At 38.6% G+C, this 21,297-nt stretch overlaps 1 protein-coding gene across 2 annotated transcripts in view; it reads right to left on the bottom strand.

Annotated features, from left to right (window-relative positions):
- The window catches only part of LOC140480552 (uncharacterized), an 88,276-nt gene that overhangs the window by 9,386 nt on the left and 57,593 nt on the right, over window positions 1-21,297 (bottom strand). For both annotated transcript variants that reach the window (XM_072575523.1, XM_072575524.1), the window contains exons 14-21: window positions 15,601-15,673; window positions 13,334-13,477; window positions 10,640-10,726; window positions 9,201-9,378; window positions 5,352-5,409; window positions 3,931-3,981; window positions 2,233-2,340; window positions 1,290-1,389 (exon numbers count right to left, since the gene is read on the bottom strand). In XM_072575523.1, the coding sequence (XP_072431624.1) occupies window positions 1,290-1,389; window positions 2,233-2,340; window positions 3,931-3,981; window positions 5,352-5,409; window positions 9,201-9,378; window positions 10,640-10,726; window positions 13,334-13,477; window positions 15,601-15,673 (799 nt within the window). The remainder of the gene's footprint in view (window positions 1-1,289; window positions 1,390-2,232; window positions 2,341-3,930; window positions 3,982-5,351; window positions 5,410-9,200; window positions 9,379-10,639; window positions 10,727-13,333; window positions 13,478-15,600; window positions 15,674-21,297) is intronic.

Raw genomic sequence — 21,297 nt, 5'->3', positions numbered from 1 at the left:
CTAACTATTCCAGAACATTTGCAAAGCAATATTAAGGAGTCAGAGTCCTACAGCACGGTGTCAGGCCCTTTGGCCCAAACTGGTCCATCCTGACCAAAATGCCCATCCATGCTCACCCATTTCCCTGCACTTGGCCAGCATCCTTCTAAGATCAGAGTGGTGCTGGAAAAGCACAGCAGGTCAGGCAGCATCCGAGCAGGAGGAAAATTGACGTTTCAGCCAAAAGCCCTTCATTCCTGATGAAGGGCTTTTGGCCAAAACGTCGATTTTCCTGCTCCTCAGATGCTGCCTGACTTGTTGTGCTTTTCCAGCACCATTCTGATCTAAACTCTGGTTTCCAGCATCTGCGGTCCTCACTTTTGCCCAGCATCCTTCCATATCCATGTATTTGTCCAAATGCCTTTTAAATATTGTTAATGCACCAACTTCAACCACTTCCACTGACAGCTCATTCCATATGCATACCACCTTCTATGTAAAAACATTGCCGCCACCCCCCCCCTCCTAGTTTCCCTTTTATTCTTTCCCTCTAATCCTTAAACTGATGCCCTCTAGTCCTCAATTCTCTAACCCACTGCATTCACCCTATCCATGCCTCTCGTGATCTTATACACCATCATAAGATTCCCCCTTGGTCTCCTACACTAAAGAAAAAAATCCTAATTTGTCCAACCTTTTTCTATAATTCAGACTGCTGAGTCCAGGCAACGTATCTGTAAATTTCTTCTGCCCTCTTTCCAGTTTAATAACATCCTTCCTATAGTAAGGCTACCAAAAATGAACACAATAGTCCAAGTGTGAACTCACCAATGTCCTGTAACATAACTTCCCAATTTCTACACTCAATGCCCTGACTGATGAAGGTCAGTGCGCCAAAAGCCTTCTTCACAGCCCTGTCTACCTGTGACTCCACTTTCACAGAACTGTGAATGTGAATTTCAAGATCCCTCTGTTCCACTGTACTTAAGGCCCTACCATTCACCATGAAACTCCTACCTTGATTTGACTTGCCAAACTGTTTAACAAATTTAATTACAGCTGCTCGTTGGATGCTGCCTGAACTGCTGTGCTCTTCCAGCACCACTAATCCAGTAATACATGTTCGATGACAAGGCCATCTAGGTTGAGTGATGATGAGATTCTATGACATTGATGTTCTAAGGACCTTAAAGGCAATAATAGGTGCTACCAGGATTTAAAACACTCTGTAAAATCCATAAATCATTCCATAAACCAATAGGCACCATCAAGACAAAAGAAAGATGACCATCCATTTGAAACCCAATTACCTGAATAACTCCCTAAATTTGTTGTCTTATGAGAGTCACGTCCAAAACTTCCATCTGGTATACAGGATTTTGTTTCTTTGATTAACTTCTCAGCAGAACCCTGAACAAGAAGGAATACTTATTTTAAGATCAAATGTACCATGAACTTGATGCATACCCACCATGTGACATTTGCAGCAGAATGCTGTAAAAATTAATCCAGGGGCCCTTCCAGGTTTTTTTACGCAGTCAGCCTAACAGTAACTCTGTTACATGAATCTGTTTCCTGGCTCATCACAATGGCCTGCAGCAAACATGATTTTTTTTAAAACAAAGGTACAAGCTTAATAAACAATGATTTTTTTTTTAAAAAGAAAAGGCACATCAAACTAGTTCAGTGCAGCATCTATACTAGAAACTTGCTTAATAGCATGGTTGGGACCTAATTTAAAATTGTGTTTGTGTGGTTGGATGGGTGAATGTTAAAACAATGAAAATGCTCATTGTATACACACTACAGTATACAGCTTTTTCATGAGTGACAAGGATCAAAACAAATCATGAATTACCTAGGATCAGTGTTAATTTAGCTAATTAAAGTGAATGTGCTGTTTGGACATTGCATTTTAATTCAGTGTTTCTAATTTCAAAGGGGTGAAACCAAACATTGCTAAAGAGAAGTTAAGGGATAGAGCTGTGGTCCACTTACTTCTGCTCTCTGCTCAGTGACTCCCACTGAACCTGTAAATATTCTATGTAACTAGGCTTTGCTTATCTCAACCAATTAGCTCATCAACATCTATTGGCTAGGGTCAAGCATGAAGAAGTGACATTTTACTTGATACTACAGTCTGCGCAACTGAACCTTAGCATAAGTTATTGCCTTTTAGGAAAGGTACACTTATAGTGAGATTGGGAAAGATAAATAATCACATAAAATTACAATTTTTCTCAAAATATTTACCGTGATCTTCATGGCCTTTTGACCAAACTGCAACAATCGATTGCTAAGTTTGTACATTATCTCCTTGACATATCCAGCATCAGTATCATTAATAACTTTAAAACTGGCCTGTAAGAAAATACAGGATGGATTATTTACCAGTCAAGACTATCAATGACCATTTTTATCTAACAGCGTTATTTTTTCCCACCACACACTACAGCAGGTTTCTCAGAAACATCTTCAGTACTTCACTGTCCTTAAGTCTCTACCAAGTGACTGCCCAATCTCATTTTTCTGAAGGGTGTTGAAGAGGGTCACTGGATCCAAAATATTAACCCTGCTTTCTCTCTCCAGATGCTGAATATTCTCAGCAACTTTTGTTTTTGTTTATGCTCCCTTCTGAGTTCAGTGCCTTTCTATCCTCTAATCTCTCTCTCTCATTAATGCCGAAGGATAGGGAAGGTTATTCAGAGAGAGGTAGCGCCATGACTGGAGAGGACCAGTGGTGAGGTGGCATTGGGTGCTTGTCCATTAAAGGATAGTATTGCAAAATGGTTTGAAACTTTGTGATGCAGTTTATGTTGAGATCGTTATGAGCTAAATATATAAATTTTCATGTTCTTTTGTGTAATAAACTTATGTTCTGTTGATAAAGAATATTGCCTACCTCCACTGTCAATCATGGATACTCACTGCCATGAAGCACATTCAACCTAGTAGAAAATCCTTCTCCCTCTTACTTGCATGTAAAGACCACGCCTAGCCCTTTCTCACCCCCTTTCACAAGGACATTTCCAAAGCAACCTTCACTCCATGCCCTTGGCCATTAAAACAACTGCACTCGGACTCTGGTTGTTCCCACTGGCACAGCCCTCACCGCTGTTCCCCGAAAACCAACGCATGCAGACTTGGAACTTTTTTGAGAGATGTTACAATTCCATCTGATAGTTAAACTGGACAGGTCAGATTCCATAATGAAACTGGGCTTGACAACTCAGAGTCAACTTACTTTTAAAGTATTGAATGTGCTTGCTAGTCAATATATTCACTAAAAGCTGCAAATATTCTTTATCAACAGAACATAAGTTTATTACACAAAAGAACATGAAAATTTATATATTTAGCTCATAACGATCTCAACATAAACTGCATCACAAAGTTTCAAACCATTTTGCAATACTATCCTTTAATGGACAAGCACCCAATGCCACCTCACCACTGGTCCTCTCCAGTCATGGCGCTACCTGGAAGCAGGAGGCCATGTTGGCTGATCCTGGAAGACAAGATGGGTGCAGCTGTAGAGGGCAGGTGGCAGTCTTGACTTTTGAAAAGTAAACCTCCAGATCTGAGCACCCCACTCAATTGACAGCCTAGCTTCTCAAGAGATAGATCACCTTCCCACTGGATTTTTTGGCTATGCAATTGTAATTAGAGTCAGAGTTGTACAGCATGGAAACAGATCCTTCAGTCTATGCTGACCAGATATCTAAATTAATCTAGTCCCATTTGCCTGCATTTGGCCCACATCTCTCTAAATCCTTCGTATTCACACACCCATCCAGATGCATTTTAAATGTTGTAATTGTATCAGTCTCCACCACGTCCTCTGGCAGCTCATTCCATACATGCATCACCCTCTGCATGAAAAAGTTCTCCCTTAGGGGCAAATTCTTAAAAAGTTTTAAGAGAACATGAAAAGAACCATTTTGCACTCACCAAATATGCCAAAATCTCCTTCTTTATGATATCTTGTTTGGACAGTCCATGCTAAAATACAAAAAGAAATATTTTCTCTCAATATTCTTGTAACTGCTAACCATTTCTGAAACAGAACTCTCAGTATCATTAAAGAAACAATGGAACACACTGATGTGTGTTCTTCTGGGAGTGACCTTAAATGAACAGGTTCAATTCATCCATCATATAGTGCTTTTCCCCACTGAGTGAACATATTAATATTTAGAAAACAAATGGTTTGGTACAGTTTTACCAATTACTAATTTCTCACCATCAAATGAGTTGCTGATCACATACATTCAGGTTCAACTGGATGCGACCATAGCAATTGTACCATATTATACCATTATTTTATACCACAATTATACTTACACACTTGTGGTGTGACCAAGTCAATTTCAGATTCTGAATTGTTTACTGAATGACAAACAAATCAAACAACAAACACAAATCGGATAGTTTGAGTCAGAAGAAAGAAAAATGATTATGCTAATTATTACATTAATAAAAGTATTAGGGCAGTTAGATAACAAAACTTAATAATGGGATAGTGAAGTGATAGAAACACAGTACAAACATTTATAAAACAAACATTAGATGTTGCAAGTCAACATCAAATACAATTTTACAGTGAAGAGTAAGATAAAAATGAACCACTGGATTATGGTTCGCAGGTGTAGAGGAGTGGTGAGTGGAACAGCAAGACAGATGGTGAGATTAGCCCCATTTAGCACTCTTGGCATGAAGGTCATGAGTGAAGGATAGAAAATTTGGAGGGGGGGGGATTATTTCTTGAGGATAACTGTTTCAGAATTTCAAAAGAAGCAGGAATGACAATTGTGAGCTTGTTCAAGGGGAAACTGAAATTTGGGGTGCTTAGAGGAACCACAGCACCCAGTGGAAACCTATGCAGACACAGGGCAAATGTGCAAACTTCACAGTCTTCCAAAGTTGGAACTGAACCTGGGTCCCTGGCACTGTGAAGCAGCAGTGCTAACCACCGTGCTGCACACCTAACACTGGAAATGGAATACAAGATAGCATGATCAGATTAAGAGGTAACCAAGGCACCTACTTGAATATATCTAACATCTCAAACATTTTAAGAGCAGGTTTTCTGCCTATATGAGGGCAGCTAAACCTCAACAATTTACTGAAAAGCATTTTTCTAACAAAAACATATCACCAAACTACTAGCAGTGTTATAACTTAAAGGTAAATGCAAAGATAAAATTCAGTGAGACTCTAAATGCGGCCACTAAGGTGAATACAGAATCAGTTCCAGAATATTAAGATAAGTATTAAATGCTTCATAAGTGTAATTTTACCTAAGACACAGTAGCTAATTCTGTGGAAACTATTATCAGTCTACTGTTCAAACAATTAGAAATTTCTCATACCTTTTCTGATACCCGTTGGCTGACGCTAGATCCTTTGTGAAGATCATCTTTACTACTCCTACGGAAAATAACAACACTACCATTTTTATGTCTTCAGAATGATACAGGAATGTTAATTTGGTCAGGATATAAAGAACACATGGATATTACTTGCAAGCAATCAAGATAGCTATTTTCATTAGAATTTTGACTTTTGTTGCAATGGAAAGATAACAATAAGGCTTGCACCAAGAGAATACAAAGTACTTTGCTGTCTTCTTTACATTTTTGTCACCTATTAAACCAGCAACCATTCAGATTCATGGAAACATCTGCTTTAGGACAGAGGAACAAGATCAGGAACAGACCTGCCTGTCTGTATTCCATAAAGCCTCAACTCCCTTGCCTATCAAAATCCTAATTCTGCTTTGAATAAAATACAATGCCTCAGCTTCTGTTTTGAAAATTTCACCTATAATCACCCTCAGAAAAGAATAATTCCTCAACTCCATCTTCAAAGGTATAACTCTTATAGTTAAACGACATCCTATAGGTCTAGTCTCCACCACAAGAGGAAAACACCTCCAGGTATCTGTCCTATCAAGTCCAATAACACATAAGCAGAATTAGGCTATTTGGAACATCAAGTCTACTACACCATTTGATCATAGTTAATAAGTTTCTCAACTCCACTCAGCTGCCTTCTGCCAGTAACTTTTGACCCCCTTACCAATCAAGAACTCTTTCCTGCTGTCTTAAGTTCACTCAATAACTTGGCCTCCACAGCCTTGTGGCAATGGGTTTCACAGACTAATCACCCTCAGGCTGAAGAAATTCTTCTTCATTTCAGTTTTAAAGTCAGAGTCATAGAGCATGGGAAACAGACTCTTCAGTTCAACTTGTCCATGCTGAACATGTTCCCTAAACTGAACTAGTCCCATTTGCCTGCATTTGATCTCATATCCCTTGCCAGAGATTTTACAAACCTCTGCAGGGTCACACCTCTACCTCCTACACTCCAGGGAAAAATGTCCTAACTTATCCAACAGTTCCTTGTAACTTGGGAACAAGTTATACTTGTAAATTTTTTTTTTCCATACTTTCCAGTTTAATAACACTCTTCCTATTGCCGGGCAACCAGAACTGTAAGCACAACTCCAAATGTGGCTTTATCACTATCTTGTACAGCCATAACATGACACCCCAACTCACGTACTCAATGCTCTGACCAATGAAGGCAAGTTGTCAAATGCCTTCTTCACCACCCCTTCTAACTGTGATGCCACTTTCAAGGAACCATGTACCTGCATCCCTAGGTCTCTCAATTCAACAACACTCTTTAGGGTTCTACCATTAACTGTCTAAGTCCTGCCCTAGTTTGTCTTACCAAACTGCAACACCTCACATTTATCCGCATTAAACTCCACCTCCATTCCTTAGCCCACTGGCCTAGATAATTGCCTTCAATGTCCACTATACTGCCAATTTTGCTATCATCCATAAACATGCTAACCATACCTCCTATATTTTCATCCAAATCATTTCATCCCAAACATATCACAGAATAGCAACTAATTGACTGCTACCAAAATGTTAAACATGTTTATCAGCTGAATACAGCTGGAATTAGTAGGAACACCCAAGAAACAAAACATTCCAGCTCACCGTTAAGGCTTACAAATACAGAATCCCTACAGTGGAACAACGAGTGGACACCAAACCTCCAAAGAGTAACCTACCCAGACTTATTCCCCAACCCTATTATCCTATACTTACGCCTGATCAATGCACCTAATCTATATCTCCCTGAACACTACAGGCAAGTTAACATGGCCCATTCACAAACTGCATATCTTTAGATTGTGGGAGGAAACGGAGCACTGAGGAGATACAGGGAGAATGTGCAAACTTCGCACAGACAGTTGCCCAAGGCTGGAATCGAACCAGAGTCCCTGGCACTGTGAGGTAGCAGTGCTAACCACTGAGCCACTGTAGCCACTGGTAGAGCTAAACGCACAGTTTCTATATCGATGGAATATCTTACAATTCATTTCTAGGTACTACCAGCCAGTGACCATATTGTCTTGTCTTAAATATCAAGCTCCACCTGTTATCTAATAACATCTCTGAACTGAATGATCAGGAAAAGTTTAAAGGTTTTCCTATTAGTATGACAAATATCTATCTGCTTTTTGTGTCAGGAGGTATTTGCTGATCAGTTTTATTCCCTATTAACTTGATGCCCCAAAACGCCCTACTGATCATGTTTCTTAAGTCAGAATTAATTTTCCCCAGACTTTTTAATCTAAATTAAAACATTAAGAAATTTGAGGAACTGACCTACTCGTTATGGGTCCAATTATCCCTCTGTCAACTTCAGTCACAATTATGGCACCAAATGTTTCATTTTAGAGAATTAAGGGGAATAAGAATGATCAATCAAAAATGTGGACAAGAACCTACTAGATTAGATTACTTACAGTGTGGAAACAGGCCCTTCGGCCCAACAAGTCCACACTGCCCGCCGAAGCGCAACCCACCCAAACCCCTACATCTACCCCTTACCTAACACTACGAGCAATTTAGCATGGCCAATTCACCTGACCTGCACATCTTTGGAGTGTGGGAGGAAACCGGAGCACCTGGAGGAAACCCACGCAGACATGGGGAGAATATGCAAACTCCACACAGAGGGTCTCTGGCGCTGTGAGGCAACAGTGCTAACCACTGTGCCACCGTGCCGCCCAGTAACTAACTAACGGCTGCCTAGTTCAACTGGAAAAGCAACAGGACACTAGCAGCTAGCTCCATGAACCTAAGTTCTAAAGGGCACCCTCTCATTCTAAGACTATGTTCTTGGGTCGCAGCCTATCCTACTAGTGGAAACATCTTCTCTACATCCACTAGACCTCTTTATCCCTGCTTTGTCTTCTGACAGTCAGCCAATCTTCTATTCATGCAGTAACTTTCCCCTAACATCATGAGCTTTTATCCTATTTAGTAACTGCTGGTGCAGCAGTTTGTCAAAGGTCTTCTACAAATCCAAATAGATCATATCTACCGGCCCTCTTTTGTCTAACTTGCTCATTAGCTCATCAACGAATTGTAATGGATTTGACAAACATTACCTTCCTTTGATTATTAAGCCATGATGACACAAATCTATTTTATCATGCACTTCTAAGTACTCTGCAATCTCATCCTAATGGACTCTAAAATCTTACCAATAACCAAGGTCAGGTTAAACAGCCTACAGTTTCCTGCCTTCTGCCTCCCTCCCTTCTTAAACAAGGGTGTTGTTACATCAGTCATTTTCCAGTCTCTACTCTTACATTTCATTCCAAGTGTCTGGTTTGAGAGGATTCTAATAGGAGAGATTGCTCTGCCATATTTCACATTTCAGTGCAGCTTTACAAATTCAGAAGACAATTTTCAAGTCTTCTTAAAACTGGCACAACTGGAAAACTGCAAAATTCTACTTTCAGATCATTGGAATATTAGGTACAGCAGTATTTTTTAAAAATATATGTCGCTACAATATTTCAATTACTTCACCAGGTATCATTCTACTCCTTAGACTCCCTAGGAGGTTCTTCACCTCTGACTGAGATGCACTTCTGATTACCCCAAGAAACCAAATTTCAGACTGTATCAAAAGAATCAGAACTGTAACTAGGATAATTATACAGCACTAATAATTTTGGATCATTGACAGGTTTACTGCCCAAACTTTCACATATGTGGTAAACTTCTTTTTGCCTGAATACAGCCAACACTTAACCTTCCCTCTCAAACTATTAAGACGCTACCATGATATATCAGTGACAGTACGCCAGGCAAAGGAAAAATATCTTTCACATAAAGCATTACCTAGACCTGTCTCCTTTCTTGTAGTCATCTTTAGAATCTGATCTACTTTTCCGTTTCTTGTCTCTGTCAGAGTGTATACTTTTTTCTTTTACTCTTTCTTTATCTTGTTTATAATATTTTGTTCGCTTAACCGATCGTTGCCATTCATCTCGCCAGTCTTCTCCAGAATGTTTAGTATCTTAAAAACATTTAAAAAGTGAATACAGCCCAATTAATATAAAACAAAGTACATTACTTGACAGAATACTTGAGATATCAATTTTATTGTTAAAAATTATAGCAAGGCCAAAAAAAACTCAAAACACACTTAATTTGTAAAGACTTTGCTATAATCAAGATGAAAGAGTGTTCCAGACCCACTATGTATCACAACAAACTGAAAAATATAACACCCAAGTCCCAATATGGCCAATCGTACATTCTCTCTATATTAGGCTTAAAATGAAAAGATCTAACAATCAAATCGCTTTAACAGTCACAGAATTAGTTATTATGTAGAATTAATTGACACAAATTCGTAAAAATATTCACCCAACCCCCAAAGTACCCGAAACACAGATGTGCACACACGCATACATGTGCATGTAGAGGAGGGGCAGAATCTACCTTTTGGAGAGATTCACTTAAAAAAAAAGCACCTTCTGGCCAATGGTGGTTACTCTTGAAGGCAAAATGAATAAAGGATAGACAGTATTAAAGCTAGTTCATCTGGTGTTTTTGCATGTGTGATCAAGTCCCAATTTATTAATGGTTGTCTCTGCAGTCTTGGCAGATACAATATTGAGAAGTCTTTTTTCAGTCATTCTTCCAAGAGAACAAACAGGTTTCATCTTGATCTGCCAAGCATTGCGAGATGAGCAAACTGTCCCCATGTGACCACCCAAAAACAAACTCCAATTCTGCAAATATTGTTCAAACAAAACAGCCATTAACCCAGTCGGACCTTTTTCCTGAAATTAGTACAAGTAACCAAGATAAGCGATTATCTAGAATCTCACAATTTCCGAGAAATAGCTTGTTTTAAAAAACATTCCAATGTGTCTTTTCATTGAGTTTTATAGAAAAATAATACTAGGATTTCCACGATCTTTCAAACTTGAATCTACAAAAACTTTCAATATGCAATGTCTGCATAGTAGTGTCAACTTCAAAAGCAAGGGAGTTCTGGTAACCCTGCATCAAATATTAGTGAGACCACATCAACAATAATGGGTCCAGTTCTGATCCCTATATTACACGAAAAGAAAACAGTATGGAAAGGATATGGATGGCTTCCCTTCTGGTTATCCCTGTATATATAATTCATGGTGAAACATAATGTATGCCACTGATGCTAACAAACCAGTTTTGCTTAGTTATATTTTGGTTAATCTTCAGAAGCATGCGAATACAGACTTTCAACTACTTGATAATTAGAAAACACAAAAAAAACGTTTCACCTTTAGAGCTTTCTCTTTTCCTAGACTGGATGTGTCGACTTGTCGAGGAATCACGTCGGGAGTATTTATAATCGGACCGAGAACCAGCTGAAACAGAATTAATTGTTACAAAATATTCTTAACACCTTGAAATAGATGGCTCATGTACTAATAACACAATCTTACATGAGGGATTGATTCCTTAAACTAAAACACTAGAGTCATACAGTCATAGAGATGTACAGCATGGAAACAGACCCTTCGGTCCAACCTGTCCATGCCGACCAGATATCCCAACCCAATCTCATCCCACCTGCCAGCACCCGGCCCATATCCCTCCAAACCATTCCTATTCATATACCTATCCAAATGCCTCTCAAATGTTGCAATTGTACCAGCCTCCATCACTTCCTCTGGCAGCTCATTCCATACTCGTACCACCCTCTGTGGAAAAGGTTGCCCCATAGGTCTCTTATCTTTCCCCTCTCACCCTAAATCTATGCCCTCTAGTTCTGGACTCCCCCACTCCAGGGAAAAAACTTTGCCTATTTACCCTATCCATGCCTTCATAATTTTGTAAACCTCTATAAGGTCACCCCTTAGCCTCCAACACTCCAGGGAAAATAACCCCAGCCTGTTCAGTCTCTCCTTATAGCTCAAATCCTCCAACCCTGGCAACATCCTTGTAAATCTTTTCTGAACCCTTTAAACTTTCACAACATCTTTCCGATAGGAAGGAGACCAGAATTGCATGCAAAATTCCAACAGTGGCCTAACCAATGTCCTGTACACCCGCAACATGACCTCCCAACTCCTGTACTCAATACTCTCACCAATAAGGGAAAGCATACCAAACACTGCCTTCACTATCCTATCTAAGGTCTCTTTGTTCAGCAACACTCCCTAGGACCTTACCATGAAGTGTATATGTCCTGCTAAGAGTTGCTTTCCCAAAATGCAGCACCTTGCATTTATCTGAATTAAACTCCATCTGCCACTTCTCAGCCCAGTGGCCCATCTGGTCCAGATCCTGTTGTAATCTGAGGTGACCCTCTTCGCCGTCCAGTACACCTCCAATTTTGGTGTCATCTGCAAACTTGCTAACTGTACCTCTTATGGTCGCATCCAAATCATTTATGTAAATGACAAAAAGTAAGGACCCAGCACCAATCCTTGTGGCACTCCACTGGGCACAGGCGTCCAGTCTGAAAAACTACCCTCCACCACCACCCCCCTCTGTCTTCTACCTTTTGGAGCCAGTTCTGTATCCAAATGGCTAGTTCTCCCTGTATTCCGTGAGCTCTAACCTTGCTAATCAGCCTCCCATGAGGAACCTTGGCGAACACATTACTGAATGAAGTCCATATAGATTATGTCTACTGCTCTGCCCTCATCAATCCTCTTTGTTACTTCCTCAAAAAACTCAATCAAGTTTGTGAGACATGATTTCCTAGACACAAAGCCATGTTGACTATCCCTAATCAGTCCTTGCCTTTGCAAATACATGTACATCCTGTCCCTCAGGATTCCCTCCAACAACTTGCCCACCACCGACGTCAGGCCCACCGGTCTATAGTTCCCTGCCTTGTCCTTACTATCCTTTTTAAATAGTGGCACCATGTTAGCCAATCTCTAGTCTGCTGGCACCTCACCTGTGAGTATCGATGATACAAATATCTCACCAAGTGGCCCAGCAATCACTTCTCTAGCTTCCCACAGAGTTTTAGGGTACACCTGATGTGGTCCTGGGGATTTATCCACCTTTACATGTTTCAAGACATCCAGCACTTCCTCCTTTGTAATATGGACATTTTGCAAGATGTCTAGGAACAACAAAGTTACCATCTCTGACCTGCATCAATCATCTGATGTTTCAGTTCATCAAAGTCTGCTCCTCATATCCCATATCATATCAAATGTTATGCATCCATCATCCATGTCTTAATTGACTTTATCTGGCTTTAGGTTTTTCCAAGGCCACTGTTCTTAGAAATCCCATCCTTGCTTTGAACTTCACACATTCAAGACTCTTGCTTTAAACACACCTAAAAACAATGTCTTAACCACACGTTTGGTCAATCCTTTCTTTTGGATTAGTTTTCTCTTTCACTTACATGCCTTAAAGTAGAGTCTATGTTAAAGCCACAATATAAATTAATTTGCTGTTGTAAACATGATGATTATCACAACTAATATATTTAAAATGTGAAAACATTAAGAGGGATATCAGAACCTGCAGCCAGAAGCCATCAGCTGAAATATTTTGGCAATATGCTAAACTTCACAATTCCTGCTTTGGCCTATATGTCCTCAACATCATCCAAGACAAAAATACTTGAGAGAGAATTCAAACACGTAGGACATGATAGATGAATAATCTCTTGCCAATGATGAAGCAGAGGAAACTGGAAAATCAACCATGAGAAGAATTGCACAGAACTAAGTCAGAACATTATGCTATCATGTAGAACTGGAAAAGATGACCAATTTACTTGGAGAGCGCAAGAACATACATGATAGTGAACTATTTCAAAATCAAAACACTGATGGATACGTGCATCACTGGTTTGTGAAGAAGAGTACAAATCAAACATCTGACATTTCTAATTCTGTAAGTACATTTATCTGTCTAAAGCCATGGAACCAGCAGGTAATGTTCTACTTTGTGACACAATAAATTGAATTTTAATTTTGAGACAGGATATTAAAATTTACCTTTTGAATAACTTAGTCTGTTGGATAGTTTTGAGCTTGTAGTAGATCTTTTTGTTCTAGTATCAAAAGAAGTGGTGGTTTCCATGTTGGTGTTCTGGTCTTGCTCAAAACTGTATCCTACGAGTGGTAGCTCACTTTCTACATCTAATGAACACACTTGGTCAATAATCAGAACTTTTAATTCAAGAAAAAGCAAATAAAATTTGACAACCTGAAATTTATCATGCAGTGGATCAAATATAAAGAACAGGTCTGGTCTTCAGGTTACTTTACCAGCAATGTAAAACTCCTTGTTAATAGCTTCATTGCACAAACGAAAGATTCTCTTGCCTTTTATATGCTACAATGGAGCTAGACAATAATACAATAATAAAATATTACAGATGCTCGAAATCTGAATCATCAGCATGAAAGACTCATTTGTTTTTAGTCTATCCACAGATGCTGCCCACCTTGTTGAATATAACTATACAAGCCAGCCAACCATTATATTTTGTTTATTACTATACTGGTTTTAACCAACTACAGCCATCTCCTTCTATTGATAATCAGCCATTGTATACATAGAAAGTAAAGCATCAATATAATTAGGAAAACCGCCACACTTAAAGTGACAGAACTTAGAACAGTCCAGCACAGGAACAGATCTTTCAGCCACCATGTTCACGATGCCATTCTAAACTAATTCCATCTGTCTGCATATGGTCCATACTCCTCCATTCCCTATCTGTTCATGTGTCTACCTAAATGCCTCTTAAAACTTTGCTTTCATCTCTGCTTCTGCCACCTCCCCTGGCAGCACATTTTAGGCATTTACCATCCTGTGTAAAAAAAAAACCTTGTCTTGCACATCTCCTTTAAATTTTCATCTCTCACCTTAAACTAGTGCATCCTAGCATTTGACATCTTTTATATTCGTTCACAGGATGAGGGCATCACTGGTTGAGCTAGCATTTATTGCTCATCCCTCATTGCCCTGAGTCAACCACATTGCTGTGGGTTTGGAGTCACATCGACATCAGATTAGGTAAGGATGGTCAGTAATGAACCAGATGGGTTTTTCCAACAATTAGCAATGGTTTCATGACATCAATCAAAGCCATATTTTTAACTGGATTAAAAATCTACCATCAGGATTCAAACCCAAATCACAGGAACATTACCTGGATCTCTGGATAACAGTTCAGTTCCCACTCTGGGAAAAAGACTCCAACTTTTTAAAAATTCATATGTGGGGTGTGGACATCGCTGGCTAGCCGGCATATATTGCCCATCCCTAGTTGGCACTGAGAAAGTGGTGGTGAACTGCCTTCTTGAACTGCTGCAATCCAACTGCTGTGGGCTGACCCACAATGCTGTTAGGGAGGGAACTCCAGGAGTTTGACTCAACAACAGTGAAGGAATGGCGATATATTTCAAAGTCAGGATGGTGAGTAGCTTGGAGGGGAACTTGCAGGTGGTGGTGTCCCCATGTTTCTGCTGCCCTTACCCTTCTCGATGAAAGTGGCTTGGAAGGTGCTGTCCGAGGATCTTCAGTGAATTTTTGCAACTCATCTTGCATACAGTACACACTGCTGCTACTGAGAACTGGTGTTGGAGGGAGTCGATGCTTGTGAATGTAATGCTGTTTTGTCCTAGATGGTGTCAAGCTTCTCAAGTATTGTTGGAACTGCACCCATCCAGACCAGTGGAATAATTCCATCACATTCCTGACTTGTGCCTTTTGGATGATGGACAGGCTTTGGAGAGTTAGGTGGTGAAGTACTCACTGTAGTATCCCTAGCCTCTGGACCGGCTCTCGTAGCCACTATGTTATATGATGAATCCAGTTTAGTTTCTAGTTCATGGTAACCCCCAAAATGTTGATAGTGGGAGATTCAGTGAACGTAACATTATTGAATGTCATGGAGCTATACTCTTGGTCCTACTTCCTATGTTCTTACATTATGTTCTTATTAGATTTTGGTTAATCATAAAATATTAAGCAAAAATGGGTATATAAAGTCACAGATTAGACGCTGATGGAAAACAGGCTCAATAGGACCATCTGCCTGACTCCTCTTTCTGTACTCATTCAGGAATGGAAATTGCATTAGCTCAATTCATTTAAGCTCATAGTATGCTTTAAGGCAAAATTATTTGATATATGTACAACTAAAATAACTCTTGAAAATTAAAGTCTTTAAAAATGCAACATACATACCCCTTCATATCTTTTACTAAGTCTTCTACATATGATCTAAAAGTAGCAAACATTGGTACTTTACCGTCGTCTTCAAATGACATCGTCCCAGCAGCTACCTTCTCACTAAGTGCAGGTCCATTATAATCACGAATAACCTGAAAGTTAAAAATATTCCACTTTGAAGAAAAATAAAATTGTTGGCAAACAGTGTTCTCATAAAACACTAATTTTAGTACATTTAGAAGACTGAATTTCAAACAGTATTGTTTCTACTTTTCTGCAGTTTTATTATTTTTGTATTGAATTTGATTTTTATCACTCATTTAATGCATAGAAGAATCTTCTCAATGATATTCATTATATCTTTTAAGAATTTTAAAGCAACAATCGTTTTGCATCATTCAACATAAGAATTAAGCACTGTGAGATTGTGGAAAAAGTCATTCCAAAGGTAAAGTATCGCAACATATTGGACGGAGTGTCCTATAGGATCTCTCTTCTCATATGCTAGACTGGTATCCAACATCATTTGAAGGATGAATGGAATTCTCTTCTTGAAACAGAAGTATGTCATCTTTCAAATCCTACAGGACTATTTTAAATGTGTTTTTTTCCCTTGGAATTTTTGCTGTTTTAAATGAAATTGCAGCAGTTAAATCTAGATTTAGATTATCAGTCGAGTCATATGCATGATGGCTGCATCTTCCAAAACCAACGGAGTTACGGAATTAAGTTTGGGGATCTGCTTAGAAGTTCAAATTCATTTCTTAATACATCCCAAACAATTGTAGGTAATGCTTGCAGATATCTGAAAAGTGCCTTTATATTAAAAAAAATCAAATGCTGAAACAGAGCACAGCTTAAATGAAACAGCTTGGTTCACCTTGTCAGAATTCCAGAAATTTCACTTTAAAAGATAGCCTTCTAGTGAAATGGTATATAGGTGGAACACCATACTACAGTTAACACTACCAAGAGAAGCAAACATTAGGGATTTACATTTACATGTTTACTCATTTGAAGTTTGTTTTCAGTAAAGTTAGCATGCAAAAATACCCTAAAATGTGTCAAAATGCTTCATCAGGTACTGGAATGGAATATTTAAGTTGTCTGGAAAATATGCATGATGTAAAAAGATCAATAGGTGACAGAATATCCACTATGGATCAAAATCACCTTTGATCATGAGAAATAGGTTTTATGAGAAATTCAATTAGCTAATCTCTCTGTAAAATATTACAGCTTTACAAGTCACTGAGTTATCCATGTCCCTCCAATTCTGGCATCTCGCTCAAGTTTCATTTTTAATTGCTCCACCATTGGCATCTGTGCCTTTAGTCACATTGTCCTTTAGCCTTAGAATTTCCTTCCCAAGCCTCTCGCTTCTGTATGTTCCTTCAATATTCTCCATGAAACAGAACTCCTCGACAATGACTTTGACCATCTGTGGCTCAGTGTCAATTTTTGTTTTGGCTAAGTTTATTTGTAAACAGCTTGAAACATCCTGCTTGCTTACCTATAATTATTCACAACCTGGAAAGGTTTTAGTTTTAACACTTCTATCCCTGTTTTCAAATCCCTCCATGACTAATAGTTTTTCCAGCTCTGCGATAAATTTATCTCTATAATCAATGCAGATCGTAGTGTCACTGAAATTCTGATTTTGTGTCTATCGCCAACTTTCACTGATTGATTATTGGTAGAATGGTACCTCCAATACTACTGATTCGATACCAACAGTGAAAAGTTGTGAAACGCTGATGGTCAAAGTGACCTAGATGTCCTTCTTCACGAGTCACTAAAAGTTAGCATATGTTGGCCTTAAGGATAAGGGCATGAACTGCAGTCAAGAAAAATGAGGGGACATCTTGGAGAAAACAATAAAATTCTAACATGAGTTGATGGGGTAAACGCAGGAAGGATAATCCTGAAGAGTCCACAACCAGAGATCACAGTCTACGGATATAGGGCAGGCCATTTAGGACTGAGATGAAGAGAAATATCTTCAGAGTGGTGAGTCTGTGGAATTCTCTGCCACAGAAAGGCATTCAGGCCAAAACATTGAAAGTTTTCAAGGAATTAGTCTTAGGATAAAGGGATCAAAGGAATCAGGAGAAAGCAGAAACAGTGTAGACAGTTGTATGATCAGACATAGTAATAATGAATGGTTTAGCCGGCTCAAAGGGCCTACTGCAACTCCGATTTTATGTTTCTTTGATTTGAGTTCAGGAGTGATGATGCCTTGCTGTAATTGCACAGAACCTATGTGAGACCACATATGGAATATTTTGCAGTTTTAGTCTTCTTATCTTAGGAAAAAAATACACTTGCCAGAGGCACACAACTAATGTTCATTTGACAAATTCCTTAGATGGGAGGACTGAAAAAACCCAGCCCATATTCTCTAGAGTTTTGAAGAATGAGCGGTGATCTCATTGAAACTAACAAAATTCGTACAAGGTTGACATTAATACTGGAAGAGACCACATTTTTTCTGAAATTAGAAATGGAATTGATGTTGGACTGGTATAGAGTTTTGCAACCTGAAAATCAAATATTGCATATTGCTGAGCTATGTAATACAAAGTTGCTTTTTGCAAGCAGTAAGAGGAAGAAAGACTGAAATGGCATTCAATGGGAGGTAATTCTGCCTGACAACATTTCTCCGATTGGTTGAGCTGCAGTGTTAAAGTAATAAGTACAAAAAGGAAAGAGAAAGAGACATCCACAGCCTGCATACAAGAAGCTCACCTTTCACTGGCGTGCATCGGAATAAAAATGACAAATACCAAGATATCTCAAAAGAAAGAATTCACACAAGACCCAAGTTCACCAGCTGACCCTCAAACAGAAGAGTGACCATCACCCTGCAGACAATGGCATGTCAGCATTACAAAATTCAAAAGGACTGTGAGAAAAATAACTTTCTACCTTGTGTGTCAACTTGTGATCTTCAGAACTTTGCTTACCCTGATTTTGTTTTTTTACTATGTGTACTGTCAGTTCAAGCTTTTGTTTTTTTTTGTCTGTCTTTATTGTAATTGAATGAATTTGGGGTTACGAAGGGGCATAGTTTAAGTTGCACAAATTAAAAATTCCTTCTGTTCACTGTGACTTGGAGGTGCCATTGTTGGACTGGGATGGACAAAGTTAAAAATCACAACACCAGGTTATAGTCCAATAGGTTTATTTGGAAGCACTAGCTTTCGGAGTGCCGCACCTTCATCAGGTGGTTGTGGAAGTTAAGATGAAGGAGTGGCACGCTGAAAGCTAGTGCTTCCAAATAAGTCTAGTGGACTATAACCTGGTGTTGTGTGATTTTTTAACTTCTTTTCACTGTTATTGTTGAACTAAAAGTGTTATTTTTAAAAAGCTGTTCAAACTGTAATTGAAGAAAACCTGGTATGAATTCCTTTTGTCTTGAGTAGTAGTCAGCCAAGTAAGTTTATCATTTTTGCCCCTTTCTTTGGTATTTTACACATTTAAATATTTTGAGACAGCTTGTAAACAATGGGACACAATTATCAGCATATTATTCATAGTTAAGTTTAGAAATATGATGTTTCCCCTTGCTAGTGTGTCTAGAATCAGTACACAGTCTAACAATGAGAGGTAGGCCATTTAAAGCTGAGCTCAAAGAATCTCATCATCGCTCAACCTAGATGGCAGTGATTTACTTTCTCCTCAGAGGGCCATGAAAGCTCAACCATTAAGCATGTTCAAGCTAAAAATTGAAAGATGACCAGATACTAATAACATGAAGTGCTATAGTCATAGGATGTAAATGTGACATTGAAGAGTATGATCAGCCATGATCTAACTGAATGGCACAGCAGAGTCAGTAGGTTGAAATAGGCTTATAGGCGCAAGAACAGGTTATTTCCAGAGAGTCTCATATCGAGGGAAGGAAACCAAAAATAAAATAGGATATTATTGAAAATGAACACTGAAGCTTTGTATCTTGCACAGATCAAGATATTTTGCAAGTGTAACATATTACAACAGGGGGTAAACCTTTCTGCTAATTTAAACCAGCAACACAAAAGATTCACCCCGTGCTATAATCTGTCAAATTCGAGGCAAAGAACTATCCCAAAAGTCACAATGTAAAGTAAAAATTAACAACTTTTTTTTGAAGTCTAACAGAGAATAATTAACTAACTATTTACAACTCCCTTCTCTGAACATAGCTTTTAACTGCTCCTCCACAATACTGGCCCAATTTTTAAAAAAATCCTGATTATGATTTACAAAATAAAATCATGTTTCAAAACAGTCACCTTGCCGAGTGCCCTCTGTAAATTTTCCTGACTTTTCTTCTTAGGGATTCTGTTTCACAGGTTGGTGATAGATAGAAGTACCTTTAAGAGAGCTGTTCTGTGGGTAGCTTATATTTGTTAGTAGCTTGGCAGTTCTCTTTGCTGGTCTGGCTGACTGTTCAAAATGTCTGATATTTATACCAGAATACATCGGATCGTTTCATTGGTTTTAATATTGTCAAAATACTAAATTCAAACTTGAATGGCATTTGGCATCTTGGGGCATAATTTAAACTGATTGGCCAAATCTGAATTTGGTTTTGTCTCATAGCAATACAGGTACTGCTAGCTGTTTGACCAAATGTTATATTTTAAATTGTCCAGTACTCTTGTGTGCTTCTTTAAGTCCTTGCTAGCTTTTCAATTGTCTTGAAGATACAGTATCCTTTATACCTTCATAACAAACAACGTAGGGGAGAATAAACATTGATACTGTATGAGAAAAGAATACAGACTGGCTAGCAAATGGACTCTGAATGATGGAAGCATTGGCATAGAGAATGAACCAGTTAACCAGATTGACAGTTTACTGCCAGGTCTATAATAATTTTGGAATCAGCTAGGCTTGCAGTAGGGCACACTTGTATATGATGGAAGGTACATGCATTAACACACGGAGGCAGACAAAAAGAACATACACCCATTGCACCTCTTCCAACCCAACAAAATAGATATTTACTGGTTTATTTCTCAGTGCAATGCTCTGAGCAGAATGAAACCTGCATTGTTTAAAATTTTTGAAAAGCTTGGCAATTAATTGTCAATCAGCATCAAGTAGTGCATTCTCCATGGCAATACCTGTATTTATCAGTCCACTGGCAACAATTAGTACCCTTTTCTCATTCAATATAAATGCTTGTACTCCCTTAAATTGGTATTCTTACAAATTGTCCCAATGAGCACAAGATAAAAGACTTTTGACAAAATGTGTTTTCTTTCAGCAATACTCAAATTCTCCACGACCAAATGTCAAACATTGTATATATTAACTTATTACATCACCTAATAAAGGTATCGGTGAGAACATAGAAGAACAACTAAAAACCAAATGGACCTGAAAAAAATTCGAAAAGCAGCTGCTGATAAAATCTCAAGCTGCTCTCTAAACAAAAAGAAAATTCAGTCCAAATCCAGCTTAACTCGTAGTCACAAATTATGTGAAAACAGATGAACAAAATTTTGGTTATAAGTTTTTAAACAAGTGTCTTTCTAGATGACAGAGTGTGGAGAGAGAGAGGGAGAGAGAGAGAGAGAGGGAGAGAGAGTGTATGGAAACGGGAATTGTTTGGATAAGCAAAAGGCATAATTAACTGATGAGGCAAAGATAATCAGGGATGCGCAGGAGGCCAGAATTAAGAACACAGTTCTTGGAGGGCTGAAAAAAGCTACCAAAACAGAATACAGTATGGTCAAGGACTAATTAAAATACAAGGATGAAAATATTAAATTTCAGGTATCAT

The sequence above is a fragment of the Chiloscyllium punctatum genome, chromosome 8, assembly GCF_047496795.1.
Source record: "Chiloscyllium punctatum isolate Juve2018m chromosome 8, sChiPun1.3, whole genome shotgun sequence".
Taxonomy (NCBI): domain Eukaryota; kingdom Metazoa; phylum Chordata; class Chondrichthyes; order Orectolobiformes; family Hemiscylliidae; genus Chiloscyllium; species Chiloscyllium punctatum.
The sequence above is the reverse complement of the archived record's forward strand: the minus strand, read 5'-3'. Positions and strand labels throughout refer to the sequence as shown.